Source organism: Zosterops lateralis (assembly GCF_965231275.1).
Source record: "Zosterops lateralis genome assembly, chromosome: 1".
Taxonomy (NCBI): Eukaryota; Metazoa; Chordata; class Aves; order Passeriformes; family Zosteropidae; genus Zosterops; species Zosterops lateralis.
In genome coordinates this window covers 10724452-10751919 of record NC_139762.1, presented here as the reverse complement: position 1 = coordinate 10751919, position 27468 = coordinate 10724452, and the positions used below count along the sequence as shown (strand labels likewise).

The 27468-nt window shown below is 37.8% G+C and overlaps 1 protein-coding gene and 1 long non-coding RNA gene across 2 annotated transcripts in view; one reads left to right on the top strand and one right to left on the bottom strand.

Annotated features, from left to right (window-relative positions):
- Positions 1-1671, bottom strand: LOC310918015. The gene is made up of 3 exons (XR_014591546.1): positions 1502-1671; positions 1226-1358; positions 1-354 (listed from the first exon to the last, which is right to left on the bottom strand). It is a non-coding gene; the product is annotated as an uncharacterized lncRNA (long non-coding RNA).
- Positions 1672-2918: 1247 nt separating this feature from the next.
- The window catches only part of NCAPG2 (non-SMC condensin II complex subunit G2), a 41922-nt gene continuing 17372 nt past the window's right edge, over positions 2919-27468 (top strand). Inside the window, exons 1-13 of the mRNA XM_083873647.1 lie at positions 2919-3009; positions 6109-6300; positions 7214-7328; positions 7796-7953; positions 8660-8794; positions 13885-13979; positions 14818-14887; positions 15566-15652; positions 17805-17900; positions 22159-22284; positions 23184-23363; positions 24373-24525; positions 26095-26317. Coding sequence (XP_083729773.1) covers positions 2935-3009; positions 6109-6300; positions 7214-7328; positions 7796-7953; positions 8660-8794; positions 13885-13979; positions 14818-14887; positions 15566-15652; positions 17805-17900; positions 22159-22284; positions 23184-23363; positions 24373-24525; positions 26095-26317 — 1705 coding nt within the window. The 5' untranslated portion in view covers positions 2919-2934. The remainder of the gene's footprint in view (positions 3010-6108; positions 6301-7213; positions 7329-7795; positions 7954-8659; positions 8795-13884; positions 13980-14817; positions 14888-15565; positions 15653-17804; positions 17901-22158; positions 22285-23183; positions 23364-24372; positions 24526-26094; positions 26318-27468) is intronic.

Genomic DNA, 27468 nt, shown 5'->3' with positions numbered 1-27468 from the left:
TTTGTTTGCTAAATGGATACATGCCCAACTAAATAAACAGTAACCAGGTAACTACTGTAGCATCTAATTAAAAGACTAATCAAGGTATTAATCAAGTATTCAGTCTACATGAGTCGTGATAAATAAATCCATCAGTTTAGATCTAAAATGGCAAAGATTTTTAATATATGGAGAAATTTTTTAATATAGACAGAGATCATCACAATGTATAAATGTAAGGTGTTATTTTATTTGTTTTTACAATTCTACAGGTATGCTGATTGCTCATGCAACTTACTCCAAGCAAACTGTTTCACAGGCTCCTTGTACTCAGCTGAATACGTAACTTGGGAAATAAAGTCAGGTCCACAGGATCTGAAACAAGCAAGATTATTATATCAAATAAATGTGGCAGAAAGTGTGAAAAAACATAATTTTTAACATAAACTAAAACTGTGAAAGACAGGGTCATTAAGGAAGATTTTATGTTAAAAAGCAAAACAGCAGGAGATATAAATGCTACTTTTAAAGGAGTGAATTTTTACATTTAATGCTAAATAAAATTTGAATTACATCATCTTTTTAAAAATTACATTCCTGAAGAGTCTAACCAGATGTGAGAACTTCTATAGAAGTTATAGTTGGTTTTCTGTTTGTTTGCACAGTAAAGCAGCACATGCTGTACTGCTCCTACAGACTGAAATTAAATTACTTCAGTTATGCACCTCTCTCTTCTGAACAGCCAACACTGAGAAATGCTACTGAAAATGCCAAATGGAAAGATATAAATTAAGCCCTTAACAAGATACTTTGGCTTTGGTTTGCAGAAGAGCTCAAATAAGTGGAATGGGGAATATCACAGAATTCAAGATCTGTATATTTCCAAACAGTGCAAAGAAGGAAAAAGAAGATAAAATTTCCTGATATATTAAAAAAAAAAATCCTTAGTTATCAAACTCTGAATATCATCTGGCTTACATAGTTTCCTGTACATTCTGGCATATAGGGTGTTTAACTCTTGATTGCTTTGGATGAAGAGTGCAAAGTACTCACATTGTTCACCAGGACTGTGAGTAAAAGCATAGCTGTCAGCAATAACAGTAACACTACTGGAGGAAAAAAACACCAGTGAAATCAAATGTGTGATGTTTTTGTAAAAGAAGTTATGTCCACGTTACCAGAGATCCATGGAAGAAAGAATACTATTTCTTAAGCATGGACAGGAATTTAACTGAGCACGTCTTACCCCCATTTGGAAGCAGTGACACTTTGCAGGGAACACTGACAGGGAACAGGGAGCGGGGCGGTGCGTTTGAACCACGGCAGCTCTGGGTAACTGATGGGACGTTCCCCTGGGACAAGCCGTGTCTCCAGCCAGCCTGTGTTCAAAAGCAGCGGAGGAAGGAGCCTTTTAGCGCAGCCGAGGCCGCCGAGAGCAGCAGAGCCCCGGTGCCCAGGGGCGCTGCCGGGGCCGGGCCGGGCGCTGCTCAGCCATGGAGCCGGGAAGGGCCGGGGCACAAACCCGGGACGCTCCTCCTGGAGAAGAGGAGGCTCGGGAGGGACCTTATGGCTCCCTACGGCTCCCTGAAAGGAGGGTTTAGCCGTGTGGGGCTCGGGCTCTTCTCCCAGGTAACAAGTGACAGGACGAGGGCACAGAGCCTCAGGCTGCGCCAGACGAGGTTCAGATCGAACATCAGGAGGAATTCGTCACGTAAAAGGGAGGTGGAGTCACGGTGCCTGGAGGTGTTTAGGGAAGACTGGACGTGGCACTCAGGGCCATGGTCTAATTGACCTGGTGATGTTCGGTCATAAGTTGGACTCGATGACTTCAGGAGCCTTTTCCAGCCCAGCTGACGCTGTGGCTCCCTGAGTTTTGAACACAATCCCGTCTCCCGGACGGGTTTCCAGGGCCGCCTTCCCCCACCCCGCCCTCAGCGGGGCCGCGCGGGAAAGGGCGGGTGCGGCGGCTGAACTCTCGCGAGACGGGACGGGAGTTCCGCGGCGCGCGCTCAACGTCGGCCGCGGGAGGATTCGAAAAGTGGCGGTGACGGAGGGGCCGGGGTTGTCCCGGGCTGTTCCCGGCTGTTCCCGGTGTCCCGGGCTGCCCACGGGTGTCCCCTCCGAGGGATCCCCCCAGTGTCTCCTCCGGCGGTGCTGCCGTGCTCCACGGGCTCTTCTACGCGCGTGTCCGCCGGCTTCGTTCCGCCGCGCTGGGGCGGCCCCGCGGTGTTGGAGGCGCGTCCCGCGGGCCCATGAGGGTTCGGCCGCTCTGAGGGAGCCCGAGGTAAGCGGCCCGTCCGCCCTGCGCTGTCTGCTCTGCCGGGGCCTGCCGGGGGCCCCGGGTGCCTCGGGACGGGGCCCAGGAGCGGCCCTCGCCCCGCTCTGCGATGGGGGTTCACACACACTAAGGGCTGTGTAAGTCAGGAGACACCCAGAAGGGAGGGAATGTTTACGTGATAAGGCTCTTGGTGGCCTTGCCCATTTCCCGTGGTTGTCACTTGACAGTCGAGAAAAGAGACCATTTTACTACCCCTCTGTGATTCTGATATAAATAAATACTGTTGTTGGGAACGATGACCAGCTTAAATAGTGGGTGTGTGCTGGAGAATGCATTGTACTTTTTAAAAATCAAACTGTCCATTAAAAATTTATTCTGCTTTAAGACTTACTAAAAAAAACAAAACAGAAAACAAAGTAAAAAGAAAGCAAGCCCTGCAGTCTAGTGATGTTGTGACTCTAAATGCTGATTCAGATAACTGAAATATATTGGAGAGGAAAATTAATTATGCAGTACATGTATTACTACTGTAATATATTTTATATATATATATATATAAGTGCTATATATATAACCTATATATGACTACAACTGAGACCAAAATGATCTTGTTTGGATATTTAGCACCTTCTCAAATGTTATGTTTTGTTTATAAAGCAGGGAAGCCCAATTCCAGGATGAAACGTGAAGCGTTTTTGCAAGTTGTGTCTAAAGAGTCAATTGAAGACTTCCTGCGTTACACTCAGAGTCCTGTAAGTGAACCAGTGGATACATTTATCACTTCTGGAGTCATAGGTCTGGTACAGGTGCAAAAATCCTGTGACAAAGGGACAGAAACTGTTTGTCTGGCACTTGCTGATGTGTGGGAATAATTGCTGTAGAAAATGAGTTTAAATAGCACTTGAAGGAATACAGGCTGAAAAAGTTGTGGAATCTGAAATATGAATATTTATAAACCAACTTATTTTGTTGTTGCACATACTATTTTTTAAAAATAAATTATTAGTACTGTGGTAATAAAAAATACTAATTGGATATTGCTGAAGTATTAAGGTTTAAATTTCAACCTATGAGAGAGTTTATTGGTATATAATGAATATGAGTTAATGTACAGATGTAGCAGAATTGTGGTTCACTGGTATTTGTTCATTCATTTGAGAGTTTGGGCTCTCCACTTGTTCTTTGGTCCATGTTCAATTTTACTTGAATTGTTCTATCACTGAAGGCTTTAGAGAAGGGAGTAGATGGCTCTCTCTAGATGAAATCTGGGGTGAACAGGGGAGAACAACAAAACAAATCCCCTGAAATCTACTATTAAAATCTCCTTCTCACATTGTGTATATATTGCATAATAATGAGAAAGAATAATTTGCATTGACGTGTTTTCCACTCAGCTTCAGTCTGTCTGGTGTTAAGATACACATGAGTTCTTTTTTTGCTTGCTGCCATAGATGGTATTAAGTTAGTTTCTTAAGGTTTCTGATGGGTATTTTGCTAGTAGTTCCTGTATCAGGATCAAGTGGATCAGTTGACCTCTCTGTGCACAGAGGCATGGACTGATTTAACGTAAGAACTATATTAAACCCACAGTCATGTTCTGTATAATAAACTTACAGAGTTTGTCTCCCCAACATCCTTGAATCTTTCCCCAAGAAATTTGCTGTTTTTTCCATTTGAGTGCCTGTATGTAGTTACAGATGACAATTTTATTACCAGGTTGTCTCTGCTTAAATTCTCCTTCCCATTTCTCCCTAAATCTAAACACTTTAACAAAAAACTATTAATTTTAGTTTTCACTTGCAGTGTTTCCTTTTCAATTGATTTGGTTGTGTTGATTCTGCCATCTACATTCAGTAATTTATTTTAGTGTCCCATGGGCTATTTGGATTAAAAATGATTGGGGTTTTTTTCAACCTTTTGTTGTTCATCACCAATTCATAGAAGTTCTCTTGCAACAGTGTTCAACTGTTGCCAATATCTCTAGAAGCTTCATGTCATCAGCTGCAATGAGTATATTGATTAAAATTGTATTCCTGCCTCTGTAGCATAAGGGAACAGAAATATCCACATGACTTTCTGACTGTCCAAGAGTTATTTTATTAATTTCCTTTTGAAGCCTTCAGAGATGGAGGGTGTGTGACCATGTCTTGCCTTAATATGCGGATCCTCCTTTTTGGGTCTCCCTTGAAAAATTTCTGACTGTTTTTCTGGAGGAGGCTGTGGTTAAATAAATCATCATTAAAGCTCCACTACATTCCTTAGTCTTTGTATTATATTTGCTACTTAGTTGGTGCTCTAGCCTTAGAATTTGCCTTTTAAACTCTCATGAAAGTTCTGGTTTTAGCATCACTGCTACTTTCAGTGTCTGTTTTCTGCACACACCCTGACCCCCCTTTTACTTCCCCCTTGAATTTTTTCTTTTCCACACTCTCAATGTTCAGATTCATCTGTGTCTTCTAAAATTCTAGGGCTTTGCTAATTTTCCTTCAGGGCTTCTCGTGGGCTTTCCATTTTTTCCTTTTTAATATTTTAAAAATGTCATATTGTGGTGCTGTTCTCTGAGATCTTCAACAGGTACTGTTAATTGTTTTCACTAAATCTCATTCCAGTTCAAGAAAATATGTAATTTCTTGGATACAAAAATAGGAATCACAGATACAATTATCATTCACTGTCATCCTTTCCCTTCATGGATTTTGGAATAATTCTATCTCATATCATCCCAAAGAAAAATCCAAAAGCTCTGGTCTTATTATGAATTCATTCTTTCTGTTCAAATCGGCACAATCTTAATATCCTGTCTTTTGGATTTGTTTGAAGCACAGGGCTGCAGGAGTCCCTGTGAGGCCTTTGGTTTATTGTATTTATTTTCAGTTGTAGAATAGAGTAGAAATTCTCTTATAAATATGTAACAGGATCTTTCTTCTCATACCCTTCTGGGAACTTTCTAATACTTATTGCTGCTTCTTTCATTCTTTTCTGTTTCTACCTTTGACTTTTTCTTTTTGATGCCTTGCAGTGTATCTGCAAACTAAAAATATATTTATTTCAAGATCATGGACATTCTCCCTCTTTCCTCTGAAGCATTTTTGATCCAGTAAACCTTCACTTCAGTACTGCAAATTACATCTCAGAAGTTATCTGTTCTTTCTCTTGGTTGTGCCTCCTTTTCCTTCTCATCTTCTCTCTGCATATTCCCTTTCCTTTCCCAGCAGGTTGCCTACCCTTCTTTGACGCTAACAGACTCCTTGTGGCTCTGAGGTAAATTCTTCTAGCAAAGTTCTTACCAGGAAATAATTCAGATCAGCCTTGTGGTGCAGCCTCTACTGGAGATTGATGGTGGCTTCCCTGTCAGCAGGTTCAGGAGCTGAGTTTGATGTGGAGCTTTAAAACAGTGTGCAGAGCTCTGGTGTGTGCCGATCGTATCCCAAATTAGTGCTGTCCCTGTGGCTCCACTGACTGCTACGTTTCCAGTCCTTGCCTAAGGGTTTTCTTTCAACAGCCATCATCAATGGATATTTAAGAGAGCAAAGACATAATCAGGGACTTAAATTCTGTAGAGTTTTGAGCTTCTTAGCTAAGAGTATGGAATTGTCTTCATAGATATCAAGGGCTAAAGACTTTTGTCGTAAAGGCAGCACTTTTACCTCGCAATAAAGAGTTAACTAGCAGGAATTTCTTATGCTATTTTTAAAAAATATAACTTCTTGGAAGTATTTTATCTCTATAACTGCAGAGGAATATAAATTAATCATTAATGTAAAAACCCACATTAAATGTAGAAAATACAGTGATGAAGTACAAGCCACTTGCTGATGTGGGATTGTGTGGTATCTTCTGACTATTTATAGAAAAATACATTTGATCATTTTGACTTGGATGAGCTACTTCAAGAATTGCCAAGAAAGCAAAAGGAAGTGCTATGGCAGAGACTGACACAGCTTTTGACAGAGAGCTTAATGGAGAACCCTGTGGAAACATGGGATAGGCTTGGAGATGATAAAAATGATGATGACATGGAAGTTGAAACAGTTTCAGAAATGGTAAGAATCTTGTAAAATGAAAATATGATGAGTGTTATATGTTTTGTGGGAAATAAAGTGGAATATTTCCATAACATCTGAAAACATGCAAGGGTTATCCAATAAGATCAGTTCCAAATATCACCTTCCTGCCCATTTTTTAGATGACTTAATTTATACTTGGGTTAAGCTGAACTTATGATTAGTCTATACTGTAAAAGACTAGATCTGCTGATAATTTTTAATATGAAAGACATGACTTAGTTTTGTCAGTAGAGTTGAATGAGCTTTTTCTATGTCTTATTTCAGTAAACAAATGTTAATGTTACAGATGTTAAGTGACTGCCCCTTCCACAAATTTGGAATATATAGAATCGTTCTGACTCAGACGGTTATATATTGCCTCCTGTGCTCAAGTCTATGTAGCCTTGAGAATACTGGGGGAAAAGGTTATTTAATTTTGGGGGAAGAAAAGAAATGCAGTGGGGAAATCATTAGAGGAACCTGGAGGCTTGTAGAGAAATCAGTCATCCATTCAGAGGCCTATAGACTCTCACACCAGAAGTACAAGTCTCTGAGTGACACTAAACCCTGCTAGTTATGGGCTTTTCAGCTCTGAAATGGGTGTGTGTGTGAGTGGGTTTTTTGCAGATGAGGACTTTAGTGCAGGAATGGATGCACATTTGCAGTCACAAAGTTATCTGCTAGCTGGCTGAAAACCCTTTTCAAACTTTTTGAAAAGATGTACTTTAAAAATCTATTCTTTTGCCTCTTATTTGATAGGTTTTGGCTGCCAGTATGCTCCTTCTTTAAAATGGAAGCATAATAACAATTCAGATTTGCTCTTTGTTGCTAAGGTTTATTTCTTGTTTGAATTATTTTCTGAGTCCAAAACAAACTGCAGAAGTGTTTCCTCAGCATTGCTTTTTTTCAGAAAAAAACTGTAGCAGTGATCCAAGGAGTGGCAGCTGTTGTTACTGCTTCCATACCTGCCATGGATGAAAATGTAAACTACAAAGCTCTAGTAGAATGTGTTTTTATACTAAACGGTGAGTACTTCTCTGCATGCAGCATTTTTACAGAGGCTGTTTGATCTGACTGAAATCCAGCTGGCCTGTGAAACAGAATTCACAGGAGAAAAGTTGGTACTGGTTTGAGTTCATATTTATGAGATAAAATGAAGGGAATGTTTACCTAAAAATCAGCTGCACAATTTAGAAGCTGGAATGTAAATAGTTTTCTTTCTCCCAGCTGTTCACCCAGTGAAAGGTAACTTTGATTATTATGTGACTTCTATTGCTTTTAAGGGAAACTCAATATTCCATTGTTACTAATCCAAAAACTTGGGCCAAACCTGCAGTTGCCTAAATCCTGCAGTGAGCATAAGCCATGAAGGTGTGCAAATGTGGCAAGAACTAACTGACACTGCGAGGTGTAATTAGTGCGCTAACAGACTACTGTTTTACAGGAATGACTTGGTTCATTGCAGTAGATATTTATCTCATTACTCTTATAGGTATTCTTCCTGCATTACCTGCATCTGAAAATACCCTCCAGGATGCCATACAACGTGTGTGTCAGATGTGGTGGGAGAAGGGACTGGAAGGGAAGGAGCAGCTGGGGAAGACTCTGTTTGTCATCCTGCTGAGAAAAAGCCTGAATAAAGCTGCTACGGTAATAAAGCTGAGGCTCTATTGACCTTCAGGTTATTACTGAATAGCTCAAGGAAGATAATCCTTCCAATAACATGCTGCCTTCTCTAGAACAAATTTTAAAGATTTTTTGCATCAGTTTCACAAGTGAACTGAATTTTTCTTTTTATCATTCTTTTTCATCTTTTCACTCTTTTGTCCAGTGCAATGACCAAGGTTTTTATTGCAATTGACTCTTTTTGTCAACTCAGATTTATAGTACTATGTTCAGCTAAGCATAGAGATGGCTTTTCTGGGAAGTTTCATCTTCACTTGCTTTTTATCTTTCTACAAATTTTTCTTTCATATTTCAAAATTGTGTGTTACTTGGACTATTGAGATACACATCTTTTGCACTAACCCAATGGATGTATCCTTATTTCTTTCTTCTGTTTTTCCCTGTTAACTGCATGTATTGTGTGAAGTTTAAAAGGTAGAATGATGTGGTTTTAACATATTTTGCATGGAATGGCAACTTTTTTCTGTACTTGAGCATGTCTTCATTTGTTGGAAGTCAGAATTTCTGCAATTACATATATTTTTTCCCAGTAATGGGATGAAATGAATGTTCATAATTTCACAATCTGTGACAATGCATTTCAGGTTCATTATTTAAAATCCTTTCAATGCTGCTTTGCATTAAAGCCATGCCTACTCCACTCTAATGTGGGCTTCTTCTTTCCTGTCAGGGTGCAGATCTCGTTCGTGTATGGAATCTACATCAGGCCTTACTTTGCTTTGATTATGAGTCTGATGAGAGTAATGAAGTCAAGAACTTGTTGCTTCAGTGTTTTATGAGTGTAAAACACATTAAGAAAGAGGAGGTAAGCCAACTTTTATCTTACTGTGCTTTTGTGCCACTGAGCTTTGGTGGCTTTTAATAGTTTTGCAGTTTGTCTTTTTTTACTGTACAATAGGTAGCAACGTGACAAATCAGCTCTGATTCCAAGCTAGAAATGGTTGATTCTGTTTTATTTGGAAAACTTCCTATTCCAGACTAAAGTGTGAAAGTTGATGTCTAAATCTTCAGTCCACTTCTTTTATCCTGAGGCAATAAGAATCAAGTGCTTTGCTTCCAGTGCATTTCCCTCAATACTTAAAATCATTCCCTAGTGTAATTCTTTTCTTTTATAGCAGTTTTTCTTTCATTGAAAGCAAGTAACTGTAGCAAAATAATTTTCATTCTAAATTACTCCATCTACACGATTGTGTTGCCATACTCTGTTCTAAAAGTAGCATAAAAAGAACCCAGCTTTACAGAAAAGGAGAATGACTTTATTTAACTACATGTGTTACTCTTAGTGCACAGCTGCTGTTTTGTTGTTTTTAGATTGTGCCTGTGCACCAGAATAGTGGTGTCCAACCCTTTTTTCTGGTCAGGTGGCCAGACAACCTGACTTTGTCTCTGAACTTCTAACTTCTCCCTGCATGTGTAAAATAGATATATTCCTTTCCCTGTGGAGTGTATGAACTTCTGTCATAAAATGAGCCCTGAGATTGCTGCGTGATTGTGGCATATAAGGCTGTGGCATTTCATAAATGGAGATAGCAAAGGAGTTAGGTGAAGTGTTTGGTAGAGCAGGATTTGGATACCTGCCATGGAGTTGGTGGTGTTTTTGTTACTTACATATCATATTGTAAGGTATCTTAGTTTGACTAAAATTATGAAGTACTAAGGTAACATGAGAGGTGGGAATGGAAAAAGAGAAAAATGTGGGTGGAAGGAGAAAAGACAGGTAAGACTTAATTGACAGAGTTTACAATTAATTTTGTGTCCTTGGTGTATTTCATTTTAAGCCATTTTTTGCTGTCTGAAAAAAGTGTGTACTTGTGTGTGTTGACACAGTACATAAAATGCACTAGCTATATTTGATTCTGTATTTTTTTTCTTCTGTTATATTTGAATCCACTGTATTATTGTAATATTTCTTATTCATATAGGCACAGTAAATAATTGGTAATTATATATGTAAAATATAACTGCTATCTAGACTTCAGAAGCAAATTCTTGTAGTCTTTTTCTTCCATGTCATGTAAGACTTTAATATAACATGTTAATTACTACACGGCTTTAATAACGGAAGTTTGTTGCACCTTGAATCTTTGAGTGAAGCAGCCTTCAGTATAAAAGTTGTGGTTTTGCTGTGCTTTTTTTTTTTTTTTTTTTTTAATAAGAGGGGAAAAAACAATGATTATCAGATTTGGTAATGAATATTTTTCCTGCCATATTAAAACTCATCCACTTTGCTCCACAAGAATGTGCAGATTTGGTCACATGTTGCACATTTGCTTCTCTTCCCAAGATTTTTCTCTTTGCTCTCCCAGGGATTTCTGGTTCTGATCATTTTGTCACGTTTGTATTTTCATAAGCCTGTCTCTTTCTAGGTACATACAGTGAGCACCTAACTGCACTCTCTGCTCTGTCATCTGATCATTAGTGGTTTAAATCCTTAATTCTGGGTCCTTCACTTTCCTTTGGAAGGATTGACTGAAAGCAGCAGCTCCAGCTGTAGCCTGAGGGCTCAGCCTTGGCCAGTGGAGGGTCTGCCTGGCAGCCCACTGGCTTTGGCTCTGTCCACACAGGGAAAGCTTCTGGCAGCTCCTCACAGAAACCACCTCTGCAGGCCTCCACTATGAAAACCTTGCCATGACAGACAAATGCACAATTCCCTTTACATCCTGGAGGATAACAGTTCAAAATAAAAGGAGAGTCATAACCCATTCTGGAAAGATCCCAGGACAGGGTTCAGTTAAATTAAGTGTCTGAAATAAATTTAGACATCTGTGCAGGAGCATAATCAGTACAGGTGCTGGGAAGGATTTGATTGCTTATGTGAATGACCCCTGCTACATTAAATGACCTGAGCTGCCTCAGACATCCATGTGGGGCTGGCACATAAAACACTGTCACAGATCTCTGCCTTCTGGAAAACCATCTGGGCATGTAGAATTGCTCTGTGTTTCGGGTGTGCCACATTAACCCTAGTCAAGAGAGTCAACAGAACTATTCAGCTCCATAAAAACGGTAACTAAACTGCTGATCACATGAATCACTCTTCAAGACAACATTTCAGGGACTTAAACATCCAAATTCACATCTCTCAGTTTGTGAGCAGAAATCCAACTTCACTATATAAACTTCAGAATGGTAACCAACTTCGATTTTCATAGCTCTGCAGACAGGAGATTCAAAGTGTTCAAAGCATTTTCCTGTTGCTATGAAGCCATTGCACTTCAGTTGCAAGTCCTTTTGTTTGGGATTTGCGTGCTGTGGGACTTCAATTGATAACACTCCACGTGTGTGTTCTCTAATTTCCCTTTCTGGCTCATTTCGCTAATGATAGATTTCTTGTAGCAACAAGAAACCAACCAACACTCCCCCAGTATCTCTGCTGGACCTTTTTTTAGCGTCCTATATTGCTTCTAAAATGCTCATAGTAATACCAAATATCAACATGATGTATGAATTGCTTTGAGATATAACTGAGCTTCTGTATATCAGGCCTAATACTCCCTTTAATGCCTGCAGACTTGTCCTACAGTTCCTAAGAAAAGTAATCCTAGGTTTTTTTTTTTTTGTGTACATATCCCAGAGCACAGCAGCATAGCAGTTTAAGCTGCTGTAGCTCCAGGCTGCAATGATCCTGTGTTGCCATGGGCCAGCATTCCGCTTTTCCTTTCCACAGTGTAATGTTCAAGCAGCAATGTCATGGGTTGATTGAGGGAGGTAGCTGTTTTCTCCTAGTAAGATTATTTTTCAGACAGATTAACTGTCTGGAATGGTTCATCATATGCAAGAGTGAAGGAAGGGAAGGGTCAGGAATGCAGTGTATCAGTTCTAAATCAGATTACACCGATAAAAAAACTGCACATTTATACCTCATTGCAAGATCAGGGAGTTCAGTGTTTCTGCCTTCCCAGGCTGTGCTATTCGACACAGAGTAATATTTCTGAGAGGCTTATTATTAGGCTGCATTAGTGGAGTGATCCTCTGGATTTATCTCTCTGTGATTTATGAAAACATTCTTGTTCAGATTGGGTTTCCAGTCAAACAGCTGCAGAGCATGTTCTTATGTTTTAGAGGTGGGTCTGTTGTACTCTCTCCTTGCTAACCTTCTCTGATATAGAATAAAGTGAGGTGCTCTGTGTCCACAAGCACAGCAGTACCAGACACCCAACACTGATACTGCATCATCCCCAAAGGTCATCTGCATTATCCCAAAGTTCAGAGTCTTATTCACCTATCACCAGGTTACCTCTCACAATAATGAGAATGTTGATACCAATAATTTCAGATCCATTCCAATTATTGGTATCAATTATTGATCTCAATAATCCAGATCCACTTTCAGATCCATTAATCACAAGCAACAGATTAAGTTAGAGACATCTTCATTTTCAGGAGCAGGCTCAATCTTTTGAAACCTAAGGCTAAAAATAAGTGGTTGAAAGCTTTTTTTTTGGCTTTTTATCATCTGTCTTGATGCTGATATTGTAGAAGATGAGATGAGTTTGAGTGTGTCCTCATCCTTTCCTTGTTGAGGAAAGAACTGTAGGTCAAAACTCCATTGACCTTTTGTTTTGTCAGGGCTGTTGATGTGTGACATGCCAAGTGGGACTCCTCTATGTTTATATTAGGCCACCAAAGTCAGAGATGGAGACTACTCTCGTCAATAGGAAGGATTCCATCAGACCTGTAGACAAGAATCTTGACATTGTATTTAGCCTTTATTTAGGTCTTTATTTTTATGAGCTTCTGACTTAATTCACCCTTTGCCTTTGCATTTCACCCAGCAATTGCACTACAGGGCAATTTCTGATTATGTGTTTCCATCTCCCTTCCCTACTCTGTGGCATTCCAGCTCCAGGTGTGACTGGCATTCTATTTTCTGTTTGGTCTTAGGTGTGAACACAACTCTTGATCCAGCTCTCAATGGAAGTGCCTCTGAACCTCTGCTGTTGGTTCAGTGACCCTTTTGCACTTTGGCTAATGTGCTCTTTACTGTTGCACTTCCTCTAATATTCCAAATTTATTTTGGCTAGAAAGCTGACCTATTCAAAGGACCCTTACAAATGGCTGACTCACCCTTATGTGTGATCAAACATTTTCAAGTCTCACCTTCATCTGTAAGCTAAGTCAGAGTGAGGCTGCCTGTACAGATACTGTACAAGGCTCCAATTCCTTGGGCAGGTCTTGCTGATTCTGGAAGAGCATTGGCTTATTTCCTTCATCCACAGCCTTCACTGCCTTTTATTGCAAAATTCTGTTGCTCATCAGATTTGTCATGATTGTTCCTGACTTGTTAAAATGGAAGAAAACTGATTTGGGAAAAATAATTTCTGTTTTCATTAATGAAAGCAGCTCCAGGAGGTTTACAGTATTGCCTTTCATGAGGCAAGAGGAAAGGAGTTGTCCTTGCTGATCAAAACATTCAATTTCCTCAGTGGCCCAGCTGTTCTCTGTGGCTTTGTTAAAAATGCTTCTATATCCAGTGCTGGTAGAGTTGTTGTAGTGTTTTATTTTGCCTTCACCATCATTCCAGTGTCATCCTGGGATGATTCTGCCCTTGGCAGAGCTCGGTGATCCGGCCTCGAGGGTGCTGAGTGCACAGCCTGTTATCATCCTGGAATGCTGCTTGAAGGCACACCAGAACAGAAAGGACATTGAAACAGTGGAGGCAGATACGTGATCCACATATGTGTTCACTTGTTCTGTGTTTTTTCTACAGTATGACTAAAAGTAGTGCTTGAATTCTGTTTAATAATTAAGAATCTTAAATAGTTTTTTTTCCATTTTCCCTATGCATTTTAAAATTAAGTATGTAATTGCCTTTGTATTTACTCATTTTTGAGGTACCTCTTAAATTGGCTGTTCTTCTGAGCTTTGTTTTTTCCTCTTTTCTTCTCCCCACAGGGAAGAAGACTCTTGAGTTTTTTGTTCAGCTGGAATGTTAACTTCATTAAAATGATACATGGAACTGTTAAAAACCAATTACAGTTCTTTCCAAGGTATGCACCTCAGTTAGAGTACTTCATCAGTAAGAGCTTGACTAAAATCTTCTCTCACTCTAAAAATACCTAGTGTATTGAAAAAATATATCAGTATCCAGAAACCCACAAATCTTCTGAGGATAACTGCTATATTGTTTCACCAGCTTCATTTAATAGTAGCTCTGATGTGCCTGGGTGTACAGTTAGAGGAGTAGTAAATGTTTATTTGCCATTAGCTAAAGCAAATGACTGATAGAAATTGGACTGCATTATTTGCAGTGCTTGTTTGAGAGTTGCAGGTCCATCTCTCCTTTTGCAGGGTGTTTCTATTTTTTCCTACAAGCGATCTCTAATTTAATTTGCTAGGTTTCTATATAAGAAACACTAATAAGAAGTGACTTGTAGGATAAATCATAGCCTGAGAACTTGGCTGATGGATGAAAAATATGGAGTTTTTTTCCTTTGATTATTCAGTGAAGTAATGCCGAAGTAATTGTGTTAAAATCAGAGGCTTTATACTGCTTTCAGGTAGAATAATGTATTCCTGTACATCTCTATAAATAATTTAGGGCATTCTTCATGACATAAATGGTGAAGTATCCCTGTGAATATTTTGACTCTCCCACCATAAAAGATATTTCAAGTATCATGTAATAGTTCTTGGGTTCATTAATGAAGAGTTAACTTGGTAGTTATGGGTGTAGACTTGAAAAAGAAAATTTCTTCTTCTAAAAACCAATTTAATGCACAGAATTAAGAACAATATTGGTTCTTATACAAAGCTTCATGCTTTATGAATTGTACATAGATATGGTTAGTATGCTTTCTTGACAGTGTTTCCTATATGTTAATACAGATCCTTGGTGGAATATATTTCAGAAGTTTACTTCAGGGCTTGGAAGAAGGTGTCAGGAGAATTCATAGAGGTAACACTGCTTGAAATTTCATTTGGATAGTTTTGAATTTCACAGTGGGAAAGACTCATGACTTTGTACCTCAGAGAAGTTCTTTTAACAAGCCTTAAAAAATTATTTCCCTAAGGAAGGGGCCTCTTCAGCATTGTCAAGGAGGAACTATGTCATACTTTGGATGTTTTCCCATTGAGATCAGCTTGGCTACAGTTAAACACCTTTAATTCTGCCGCTGAAGTATTGGTTCACATAAATATGCATATACACAATGTTTTTCATAAACATACCCGTTAGTTGAATTATTGAAGCTTTTATTCAGTATGTGCAAGTCTGTATAGTTGATAGCTCAAGTATTTATCTAGTTTTTGTGGATTTCTGTGGAAATGATTAAAGGCATAATTACAGATCACAACAATGCTAGAGCAAAATTTCAGATACCAAAATATTCTTATTTACCCTGCTTTTAGCTTCTGACAATTGGATTAATTGTATATTCTGAAATTTTGAAAATCATTTCAGGCAGACTGAGGCCCTCAGCATGCAAAATTTGGGCCAAGCAGAAGCCAAGTAAGAAATAATAGCAGATACTATTTTACGTTACTTGTTTTAGGGGAAAATGTAGTTGCTGCACAGCTACAGTCCTTATTACTGTTTTATTCTGTTAACAGGAGCATGTGTGTGTTCTTACTGTAGGTACTTGAATATAACTGCATTCAGGATTTCATGCATCATGGAATTCATCTTCCCAGAAGTTCTTGTGTTCATTCTAAAGTTAGAGAGGTAAGTTCCAGGAAAGCATGACTTGAACTAGTAGATCAAAATGAGATCAGTTGCTATAAAGTGGGAAATTTCCATTTCATACTAAAATACCATACCAGGTGTGGCTGGAATGGAAATACTTCCCTTCACAGCCTGTCTGGGGTTGTGTTTGGAGTGTGCTGGTGGCACAGCAAAGTTCTGGCTGCTGCTGAGCTGTGCCTGGGTGGTCTCAAGGCTTCCTCCTCCCCACGTTTTCCCTTGGGAATGGGCTGGGCATGAGCAAGAAGTTGAGAGGTCACACTGAGGCAAATTGACCAGAAGGATATTGCATGCCATACAAGCATCATCCCCTCAGCAAACTGAAGGGAAGTGAGTTTTGGGGAGGCAGCCACTGCTGGAGCCTGGCTGAGTATAAGTCTGCTTGTGGCAGGTGGTGAGTGGTTGCATTTGCATCACTCCTATGGGGTTTTTTTTTGGTCCTCTGTGCTTCATTTATTAGTGTGTCCTTATCTTGGCCTATGAACTTGATTTTCTCTTCCAGTTCTTTTTCTTCCCCACTGAGCAGGGAGTGTGTGAATGGCTGTGGGTGTTTAGCTGGTGACTGGGGCCAACGCACCACAAATATTTTAAAAAAAGCATATTCTGTGAAACAATGTTAGAACCAATCTTAGGAGGAGCCTGCTTATAGTTCTGCACCAGATTTGTCTTTGCTGCTCAAAAATAGAAATAGAAGGAGATTTTCCAGAGTGCCAGAAATAGTTTTTGCTGTCTTTTGTCCAATATTTCTTTACCTATAGAATTGACCTTTCCGTGGATGATCACAGGGACAAAAGGCATAACCTTGTGGAGGCAAACTTAGTAGATGGGTCTGAAATGAAACTTGGCTTTTCTTTTTATGTAGGGGATTTATATAAGTTTATAAGGATAAGCTTTGATTCTAGTTGTCTGTCTGTGGTGTTTAGTCACGAGCAGAACATTTGAAGCAGAATGAGAAGTGCACAAGGCTTTTTAGGACATTTGTATTTGATCAGTGCCTCTTCCCCTCCCATGCTTTCCCCCAAATATCCAGAGTCTATAATGTGTGCAATATACAGCTGAACATACCAGTGTACAATACTGTAGTGAGTTTTTTGTTTGTTTTGGTTTGGATTGTTTGGAGTTGTTTCTTTTAGGGGCTTTGTTCTGTTTTGTTTTCTCATAGCTATAGGATTTCCTTGTCCTGTGATTCCTGATCGATGGAACAGTCTTTTGACAGGGCATTTCATGTTGTTCAGACTCTGAGGCTTATGATCTTGAAAGAGGACAGTGAATAAATATGTCTTTGGGCTGCAAGTGGAATAGGTCTTGGAATAAATTTGAACTGACCACTAGAGGGTCAGCTTCTTTTCAAATTTCATGTATTCTGTTTTGCAAGATCTTCAGGGAGTTATCATCAGTGCTGTATTGATCAAGGCCAGAAATGTTCAGAGGATGATCTTGTCTCCCTTTCTGATTAATTACCAACCTTAGAACACAGCTCAGACTGCTCTGTGTTTCAAATGGAGGAATTCTTCATATCAAGTTACATGATGTTCTTTCTCATATTCTGCTCTGGTCTTCCACTTCCTCTTTCTTTCCTGCATAATTCAGATGCAAAAATAACAGGATTTTTAGCTAATTAAGCACAGTTTTGAGTCCTGAGGAGTGCTGATACTTGCTTTTCATCAATGCATAAAAAATGTATTAGGTTTGTACATGTGTATTTGGATAACTCCACTTACCAGATAAGTTCCTTTGTTCTTAACAGAGAAAAGGTTTATTTATCTGTAGTTCATAATTTCATGGTTTCAAAAGTGTTTCTGCCAGTTACTTTAAAAATAATTTTTTACAGTAACAAAAATGAGGTGTTGCTGTGACATTCTCTAGCTATGTTTCTTTCTTTTGTTGTCGATATTTATATAAACTTACTGACTCTATAAATTTATAAAATATTGTATTTATTAGATTGCTTTAATTTTACTATTTTTGAGCCTTCCTAATAAGATATGGGGTCAATTAATATGTTTAGTTTTATCATTTTCATGGCATGAAAACTTTGGTCTTACATAATTATGGAATGAGACAACCCCTTGCCACTTCCTGAACATAGAATGTTAACATGGCTTTGGGGCCTGTTTTATTTGTTTTTTCTTAGGTGCTGTGTTATTTGCATAAACAAAGTAAAGTTCGTCAAGGAGTTGAAGAAATGCTTTACAGATTGTATCAGCCCATTCTCTGGAGAGCACTGAAGGTAATAATCCTTTTCAGAAAATACAACTGTCTTTCTCCAGCTATTAAATTTTGGGTCCCTTCCACATCTTCTGTTCTTATTATTTGCTTTTAAAATGAAATGGCTACGAAAACCAAAATGAAGGTTTAACATCACAGATGCAGCTGAGTAACTTTGGAAGTTGTAATTCGGTGTAGCCTGCACAATAATATTCTATTTTGTTAATATAATTTACTTGGAAAAGTCACTTTTATTTACAAGTACCTAGAGTGCTTTTGAGGATTGCAGTTGGTATTCTTATCTTCTCAATCTGAAAATTCTGTGTAATCTTGTATTATCTTTTCCAAGATCTTTAGGGAATTATCAGTTTTATTGATCAAAGCCAGAAATGCTCAGAGGATGGTTTAGTCTTACCTGTTGATTAATTACCAGCCTTAGAATACAGCTCAATGAATTTGTTAGAGTATTAATTTAGGAAAACTTTTATTCTAGTTGGATTGTATGGACAGACATTCATGGTGTGGATGTGCTCTCAGAATGGAATTTCTTACTGGTAGTTCTTTTGTGGTGTGTGTGTGTCCTTCTGTGGATTGCATGCATGGACTAAAGGGGACCCATTGCAGTTTGTGTACTCTGTTACACTCTGTGAATTAAGGGGAGCCAAGCTTCCTTATTTGGTGACAGCTTTTATTTTGTCTGAAGTTATGCAATCCTGTTTGTGATAGTGTACACATATGGCCAAGTTCATTTCTGTGAACATTGACAATTTCATTTACCTCTTGGTCATAAGCATCTTCTCTAGACAGGAGAAAGGTACTTGAAATTGTCAAAGTTGGAAGTATTTACTATTAACTTCAAAAGTTGTTTAGAATGGATTTTATGAGTTACAGGAAGGAGTTGGGAGCTGTTTGGTTTCAACAAAACCCTGTGGTAGAGGTGGGAATATGAACAGAGTCATTGCTAGCCCAGTATCTTGTTTGGTCTTACATTAAAGGCTGAATCTCGTCTTTTAAAATTAATGTAAACAAGGAATCTTCTGGGTGAACCATTTATGTCCTAGTGCCAGAGAATGATAGCTACAAAGCATGGCTTCTTTTAGTTTCTACATTTCTGTCTCTGAAAAGAACAGGGGTTTTAACTGATTTTTGGTAAGTTAACAAAATACTCTGTTCCATTCTTAAGGGAGTTGCTGCCTGTCAGTGGAGGGTCGTAGTCACTTTCCAAAGCCCAGGGCTCAAATGTGAGACTAGACTACTTTTTGGAGGAAGATTCTGTCAAACCTAAGGAAATCTGCATACATTTATTTGGAGAAATGTAACAGAAGGTGTGTCATATGGAAAAAAAAGGTTAATGGTTGATTTGCAGCAAGACAGATGGAGAATTCCTGATTCCAGAAGTGGTTGAAATTTTTAACAGCTGCTATTCATAATTTTCACATCACTAATGGTTCCATTGCTAGAACAAATCATGTAGTACTGCATGAAGTATTTGGCATTTTGAATTGTTGCTGTGACTCAGAATCACCAGTAGTTTAAGATACAGAACTAAGAAGGGAAGCTTATAACTGTTCTTACTGTTATGGATTCTACTCCAAAGCTTGAAATGTCAATTTAATTTTAGATAACCAGTTTGATGCTCCTATTTTAGCCAAATCCCTAATTTAATATAGTGAAGAACAAATTCTGCTCTAGAATACTGGTTATGAAACAGAAAGGACACACAAGGCCTTTTTACTCCTCCTCCTTGCAGAAAACAAAAATACTTCAGTTGTAAGAATACACTGAATTCCAGAACTATTGGTGCTGAAACTACTTTATTTCATCTCTGACATCTTTAAACTGAGAATGCACATTTGTAATGCAGTTCTGTTTTTTCTTCAACTGCTTGTTTTGCAAGTACTTAGATTGCACAAGATTCTGTTGGGGCTTTTACCAACACACCTTTTATAAGCCTTTATGCAACTTTAAGTTTTTATAATATAAGCCCCTATGTAACGTCTTCATCTTTTTTCATGTTCTTATTATGAAAAGCAAGTGTCATGCAAGCATAAAAGAGATGTGCAGTGATTGATTGTTAGTATGAGAAGATATATAGATATAAAAAATATGGATATTTAGTGTGAGGTAAGTAGTGATTAAGCTATTTCTTATCAAGCTGAAAAAGTCAAGAACCACTCCTCCAGGAAATAGAGCTGTTGAAGGAAGTGACTCCTTTAAAGTGTTTGGTTGTCTTTTTTTTTTTTTTTTTTTAACATCCCACTCATTTGAACTAACATGTCCTGGGGAAGCAGTGTTTTAAATAATTGGAACTGAATTTCAGAACCTGTAGGACCAGATAAAAGCAAGCTATGAAGATTAAGTGAAGAAAAAATTAAAATATTGTTTCAAAAGATTCTGAAAGTTCCTCAGAATAGTACAAGCATAATGGTCAAAAAGTATTAGTCCTTTAAATAAGTTCTGGCTCTGGCATGGAAAAGTCTGTGGATTAAAAGAGGCCATGAATTTAAAGTCTTAGGTTCTACCTCAGTGAAGACATTGTATGAGCCTTAATATGCAGATATGTTTGGGATAAATTCCAGTTAATTAAAGGCAGGAATTTGAACTGTGGGTACTCAGTTCAGAATTAAAAGTGAGCTTGATGGAATTCAGTGTAATACAATTTAAAAGTTTATGGAAATTAGCTTTCTGGAATGGCTATGGTAGACAAGGTCTAGGTTATTGCACAAAAACACATTTGAATTAATTTTCACATGCAATGTTAGTGCAGAAGAGCTATTTCACCCTGAATTCACATATTATCTTATCTGTTAATTCTTAAATATTGACGAGCCTAAGAGTTAAAGGATTTTCTGCAACTTTTTAGGATAGAATTAAGAATGATGATCTTTTCACCTTTAAACTGTTTGCATTATCCATAGTAAATAAAGGAAACACAAGTCCCTAACTAAAGAATGTATGTATGTGCTTTATTTGCTTTTGTGGTATTCCATTTAGAATTCCTACTAATTTTCTTGACTTGAAGAATTTGAAATGTTACAGTTCTACTCCACCAAATCAGGATTAGTCAAGAAGAGAAATCCAAAACAGATTGTAAATGAAGTAATTGTTACTCATTTCTTTTGTGTTTTTCTGTTTTAATTGTCATTAGTTTGTTTAAGTCTAAATATTACATGGTTATTGCCATGTTTCTTTTCCCTGCCTTTGATCTCAATGTGCTTTATGACAAGGGAAGAAGAAAATTGGGTGATTAGAATAGTCAAGAATTTCTGTGAACTGTTTCATCTTGCTGTTAAAATTAGGCCTACTTTGCTTGTTATTGAGAGATTTATTTTTTTTATTGGACCTGAAATCTGGACAAAATTTTTCCTTCTCTCTTCTTTCCAAGCAAATTCAGCAGAGGCTGTTAATCACTGCACTGCTATCTTTGATAAATAAAATGCAGCTTGGTGGTTAGATATCAGCTTTCTCTTTGAAATGCCTTGAATTTCTTCGTGGTTTCATTGTCTGCTCTCTTTTTCTGTCCTTTAAGGGTCCACAGGATCAATTATCTTGCACTGAATGTCTAAATATGCACCTTTTTCTTCTTCATTTTTTGCCTTTGTGGCTCTACAACCAGTAAAATATATGGTGGAGTACACTGAAAATTGTTAAATATGGTAAAATATTGTAAGGCTTCCCATAGATTTTTGGTGAGCTGCCTGGGGCTCAGAACATGGTCCTAATACTCATGTTATTGTTGTTTTATGTTCTTCAGAGACGCAGAGCTGAATATGTTTTTGCTGGATAAGTTACTCTCCAAGCTTTCTGGCACTTGGTTGCTCAATACTATTTTCTTGAAGAAATAGGCTTGAGCTTTTCAATAAAATCATTTACCTCTTGACAAGCAAGTTAATTAATCAAATCTGATTGAATTCAAGAGTCTTCTGTCCTGAAGAGGAGCGTTAGGGCCACCAAGAGAAATCCCAACTGCTTTTAATTTATTCAGTATTACAGAAAGCAGGAGGGCTCTGACTGATTCCTCAGGATCATTGAAGTTGATGGCTTTGAAAGCTGATTGTAACAGTAACTCAGGTTTTACTGAATGGGCAGAAATGTAAGAAAAGACATTCAAACTCATATGTGACTTTAAGTTCTTCTGTCCATTTATAAATTCATCTCTTCCATCTACTTAATTAAAAACACTTTTAAAAATGTTTGGAGAACAGTATTTGACAGAATACACCTTTGGATATTAACAGTTCATCCTTATGGAAAAAATATCTTTTCCTCCATTGTTACAGGCCAGAAACTCAGAAGTTCGAGCAAATGCGGCATTTTTGTTTGTTGATGTTTTTCCTCTTCGTGATCCCAGTTTTACTTCTGAAGAGATGGACAGTGAAATTCAGAAACAGTTTGAAGAACTTTTTGTAAGTCTTAATGAAACTAAAATGTTAAAGATGAAACTTTTATCAAAGCTAACTCAAAAAAAAATTGTTGATGCAATTAAAATTTATGGAATTTCTGGATAATTGTAAGGAAATAGAGGTCTGTGTTGCAGAAAATACAAAAGTAAATGAATATTTTAAATTTCTAAATTTACTAATTTCTAATAGTGTATTTTCTGCAGATGTTATACGCTACTTGAAACTCTAAAAAGGAAATATATATATATATTTAATTAATAATCTGTGCATGAGAGATGCCTTTGAAGGATTAAATGCACGAGTAATGATTCTTGATCCTAACTTAACCTAGGATTGTGAGGGGAGAGCTTCACAGTTACTATGGAAGCGCTCAGTGGAAGTTCAGTACTGTATTACTAAATACTTCTGAAATTAAGTATAATGGAGACCTAAAAATCTCCTTACCAGTTCAGATGGGTGAGAATGGGCATAGTATTTTCATTAAGAAAATGTTTGGGGATTCCTGAGTAAAGATCAGATAATTTAATGAATTTCAAAGTTTTTATGTTGTTCCGTAGGAACAGTGATCAGTGTAGACTCATATAAATTGAAGTCCAAATATTCTTAATTAAGTCACAAATAGAGGACTTGATTTATTAAAAAAAAATAAATTCAAAAGTCCAATGAAAAAGGTTGGCAAATAGTTACCTTAATTTCGCTTCTGATTTACATTTCCTTGTTTTTTGCATAATAAAATGCCTTGAGGGACTATTAATATTACAGTTCTTTTATTGTATGACAATTTTCGTAGTGATTAAAAGATAATGGAAGGCATTTTATTTATGATAGGCTCAGGTCAAACAGAGTAAAGTCACAATAATCTATATGCTCACAGTATGTTCTATATGCTCTGTCTATTTTAGAGTCTCTTAGAAGATCCTCATCCAATTGTCCGCTCCACAGGGATACTTGGAGTTACTCAGATCACATCCAAGTACTGGGAGATGATTCCTCCAACAATTCTTGCTGATCTTCTAAAAAAGATAACTGGAGAGCTGGCATGTGATATAACATCTGCTGATGTTCGATGCTCTGTTTTTAAAGTAAATGTTTTTTATCATGATTGTCATTTTTCTGTTTTACTTGAAGTACAGGTTTCTACTACAGGCCACTTTAAATCAAGGAAATTACATGTTCTTCAAAATGTCTTAGGCAATAGAATTCCTAATACATGGAGGTTTTCCACATTTCATAATGGCCACATTTGGAAAACACAACTGTCTTTTCAAATAGTAACTGATTGGTTTCTGACTCTCTAAGATTTTTCAATTTCAGTTGTACACATGCTGTTTGGATCCAGTAACTTATTTTTTTTAGTTATTAGAAATTATGCCTAGACTTGAAAATATATGTAGGCAGGTTCCAGGATGTTCTTACATCACTGGCTTTAAGACATCCAAAGGCATACACAATTAGGGTTTTGTACCCCACTTTGTGTGTGTGAGATTTGGATAGATGTAATTCCACAGTTTGTCTGGTGATGCCTCCCCCTATGCATTGCTCACTATGTTAGAAATAGTTCTTTTACATCATGTACATCTTTCTGGCATGTGAGAAATAACTGATAGCTTGGACTGAAAAATGAACTCCCAAAGCAGCATTTTCACTTGAAGATTTTGTGTCTGTGTCAGTTCAGCCTTAAATTGAAGCTGTCGTCCTGTTAATCCTCACTTGCTCCACTGTTCCTTCATGCGGGAGCTATCCTGGATAAGCAGAAAGTGCTGATTTAAAAATGAATTGGAAAAAAGAAATACATTTTTAATTTGAAATCAGTATATTTTAAAGAGCTGGTGTGCCCTCAGGTAAAGGGCAAGGTCATGGTCTCGCTGTAGGTCTGAAGCTGATTAGCCTAAGTGAATTCACTGAATGCATTTCACTGTAAATTTGAAGTAATCAAAGCAGTTTTTACCTAAGAATATTGCAAAAAGAATAAACATGCACAGTGTCTGTCCCTGCTTCATTTAACGTGAGAAATGTCATGGTCCACTTCAACAATTTTTAGCTATAGATTTTTCAGCTCTACTCTTTCTGGATTTGGTTTTTTTATTTTAGTGCCTGCCAATAATTTTGGACAACAAACTAAGTCACCCACTCCTGGAACAGCTCCTGCCTGCAACCAAACACAGTCTTCATGACAATTCTGAGAAAGTGCGAGTGGCTTTTGTGGAAATGCTGCTCAAAGTGAAGGCTACCAAGGCTGCTAAGGTAGGATAATGACACTTGATAAGTGCCAAGGAGACAAAATCAAGGCATCTATGAAAAAAAAAAACCCAATAAATGCATTTTGAGGCTGCTGCAGTGTTCCTAAAAAAGAAAGAAAAAACTTGTTTTGCTCTGGTAATACTCTTAATATTTGTGGTATCCTGAGTGCTCTGTGGATGGGCAGGGGAGAGCAGTGGGTCATAGCCACACTTTCCTCAGCTACCCAACTCTTCTAAATGCCTAACACCTTAACCCAGTAGCTTTTTTGCTTTGATTCTCCTATTTTTATGTCTGTTTATATTTTCTGGGCACATCCTTCAGGATTTTGGTGTCTTTTTATAGTGATTTTTAATGTATTTTGTGTTCTGCTGTGGGCTCTTATTTAGGGTGATACTGTCCAGCCACAGGCATTATACCATCTTTGAGCTCTTATTCCACTCTCTAATGTTAATAGTTTCTTAATTTCAATTTTATATTTTAATTTAACAGCAGTTTTGTCTCTTGCTAAGCCTAATAAGGACATAAAACTATTAGAAAGCCTGCAGAGGATGGCTCTGAAGATGGTAAAAGATGTGGAGGGGAAGCCAGACAAGGAGTGGCTGAGGTTACTTGGTTTGTGAATTATTCTGAGTTTGCTGCCATTACAGACAGAGAAAAAAGATTAATCTCAGTATCAGGGATTTTCTAGGGGAAGGAAAGATCAGGTTTACATAAAGAAAAAAATATTCTAGTAAGTGTTGATTTAAAAACTGTAATGTGTATCTCTGGCAAGTCCTGGGATCACTTTAAATTTATATTTTATGACAGTTGTAACAGGGACATCCATAGTTTGAAGTCACAGGGTAATTAACTGCTGCAGATATTCTACTCAAGAGTAAAATAGGTTCCTTGGCGTTGAAAAAGCCTTTTCTTGTTTGTTTGTTTGTTTGTTTTAAATTTGAAATTGTCCAGCATAATTAATTCAGAATCTTCTCACAAAAATTAAAAATGTAGTGTTTATAGCTGGCATAACAGCTGTGCAGTCTTTTTGGATTTCATAGCCTTTGATTTCTGCATTACAAATAATGAATGGGATGCATTCAATATTTAGTAATGTAGGATTTGGGATAGCTTTGGAAAGGATGTTGATCCATACAGGTTTTAAGGTGTACACAATACTTGTAAGTAGTTGGGTCCTATTTTATCCTGTGAGGAGAATATGAAACATGACACATAATGGCAAATAATTGTATTTTATGGTAATATCCTTAGAGTAGAGTAAATAGTTCTTCCCTGTATCTCTGGAATTGCATTAGTATTGCAGGTGTATTGAACTCGAATTGAACCACAGTTTTACCAGTGAGTCAGAGATAGCAGGAGATTTAAAACATCAGCACAGCAAAATAACATTATTGCAGCAGAATTTGACCTCCAGCATAATTGGTGTAAAAATAAAAAAAAGCTTATGTTTTCCAGGTTAATGTTCCTTCTATTTGATTGAACTATTGACATGGGAATCACTTAATGAAGGTGATACTTTTTTCCTCTATTTTGATTTAACTCCTTTGAATATCTTCTTCTTACTTCCCACAGTTCTGGAATATCTGCCCCATGGAGCATCTCCTGTCTCGCCTTGAGGCCGATTCTCGGCCGGTGTCGCGGCGCATCGTGAACCTCCTGCTGAACTCCTTCTTCCCCACCAGCCAGCCCGAGGATGTGTGGTGTGAGCGCTGTGTCACCCTGATCCAGATGAACCCAGCAGCAGCCAGGAAGTTCTATCAATATGCTTATGAATTTACTGCCCCCACCAATATAGGTAAAGTACAGAATATTCTGAGCTTTTGGAATTACTGATATGACGCTATGGAAAGGCTTTTTGCTTCTTGTTTCTGTAACAGTGGTACATTGTTGCTAGATTTTTTGGGGATTGAATATAATATTAGTTTGTAGTTTTTGAAATTCTTGAGACCAGCCATAAGCACAGCAGGCAAAGTCATCAGGTTTTTCAACACTGAGATCAAAGCTTTTCATCTCTGCTCTTAGATGCTGTATTGTACACTCCAGCCCATGGTGGTATCTGGACCTTCTGCTCCCCTTTCTCCCCACAGGTACCTTAAAACTATCTCAGTTGATACCTGTGTCTCATGTAGAAATAGGGTAGCGAATACCTTGATGCCTTAAGTGATTTGAGATCTTTATGTGAAAGACTTATATAGAAAATGAAAAAATGTTTACATCTGATAATCTGATTATCTGGGATTTGTGGATCAGTATTTTCAAGTTATTCAGAGAAAATCATAAGAAGTCCTCCTTCAAAAAGTTTCAGTGAAGAGGGCATGTACTGCCCAGAATGTCACTGCTTTTTAGAAAAGGCCTATTGAACCAGGTAAAATCAGGAAAATTCTTTTTCAGAGCAGATCTGACAAAACCCAAGTAATCAGCATGGAGTGACTTGGGTGAAATGCCCAAACCATTGCCTTTCAACTGATCCTCTTAATAACATTAGGAAATCACAATTATGAAATCAACTTGTACTTCCACCAGAGTGGGTATAATCCTTTCACTTTTTCTAGAGCTGAGTTCCTCGTTTAGAAGTGCAATGGTTGGGCTATGACATCTTTTCCAAAGAAAGGGAATTGACATAGGAATGAACATTGACATAGGAGGGAATGTGTTCTTGAATGTGGGTCATTAAGTTAACACTTACACCAAATTAAATGTAGGAGTTGTGAGAACTTTCTCTGATTCTGATTTGATAGGGTGGGGTTTTTTTTGTATACTATTTTAACAATAAAATTACAGAGCCTGATGACAATGACATTTCTTCTTCATACTTGAGGATATAAAACTTGCTCACATTTTTTCCATTTCTCCATTTTTTTCTAGATGTTTCTGGTCCTGTTGCCTACTTTTTCATACTGGCTTTCCAGCATTATAATTAGAAGCATTTATTACCAACATTCTTAG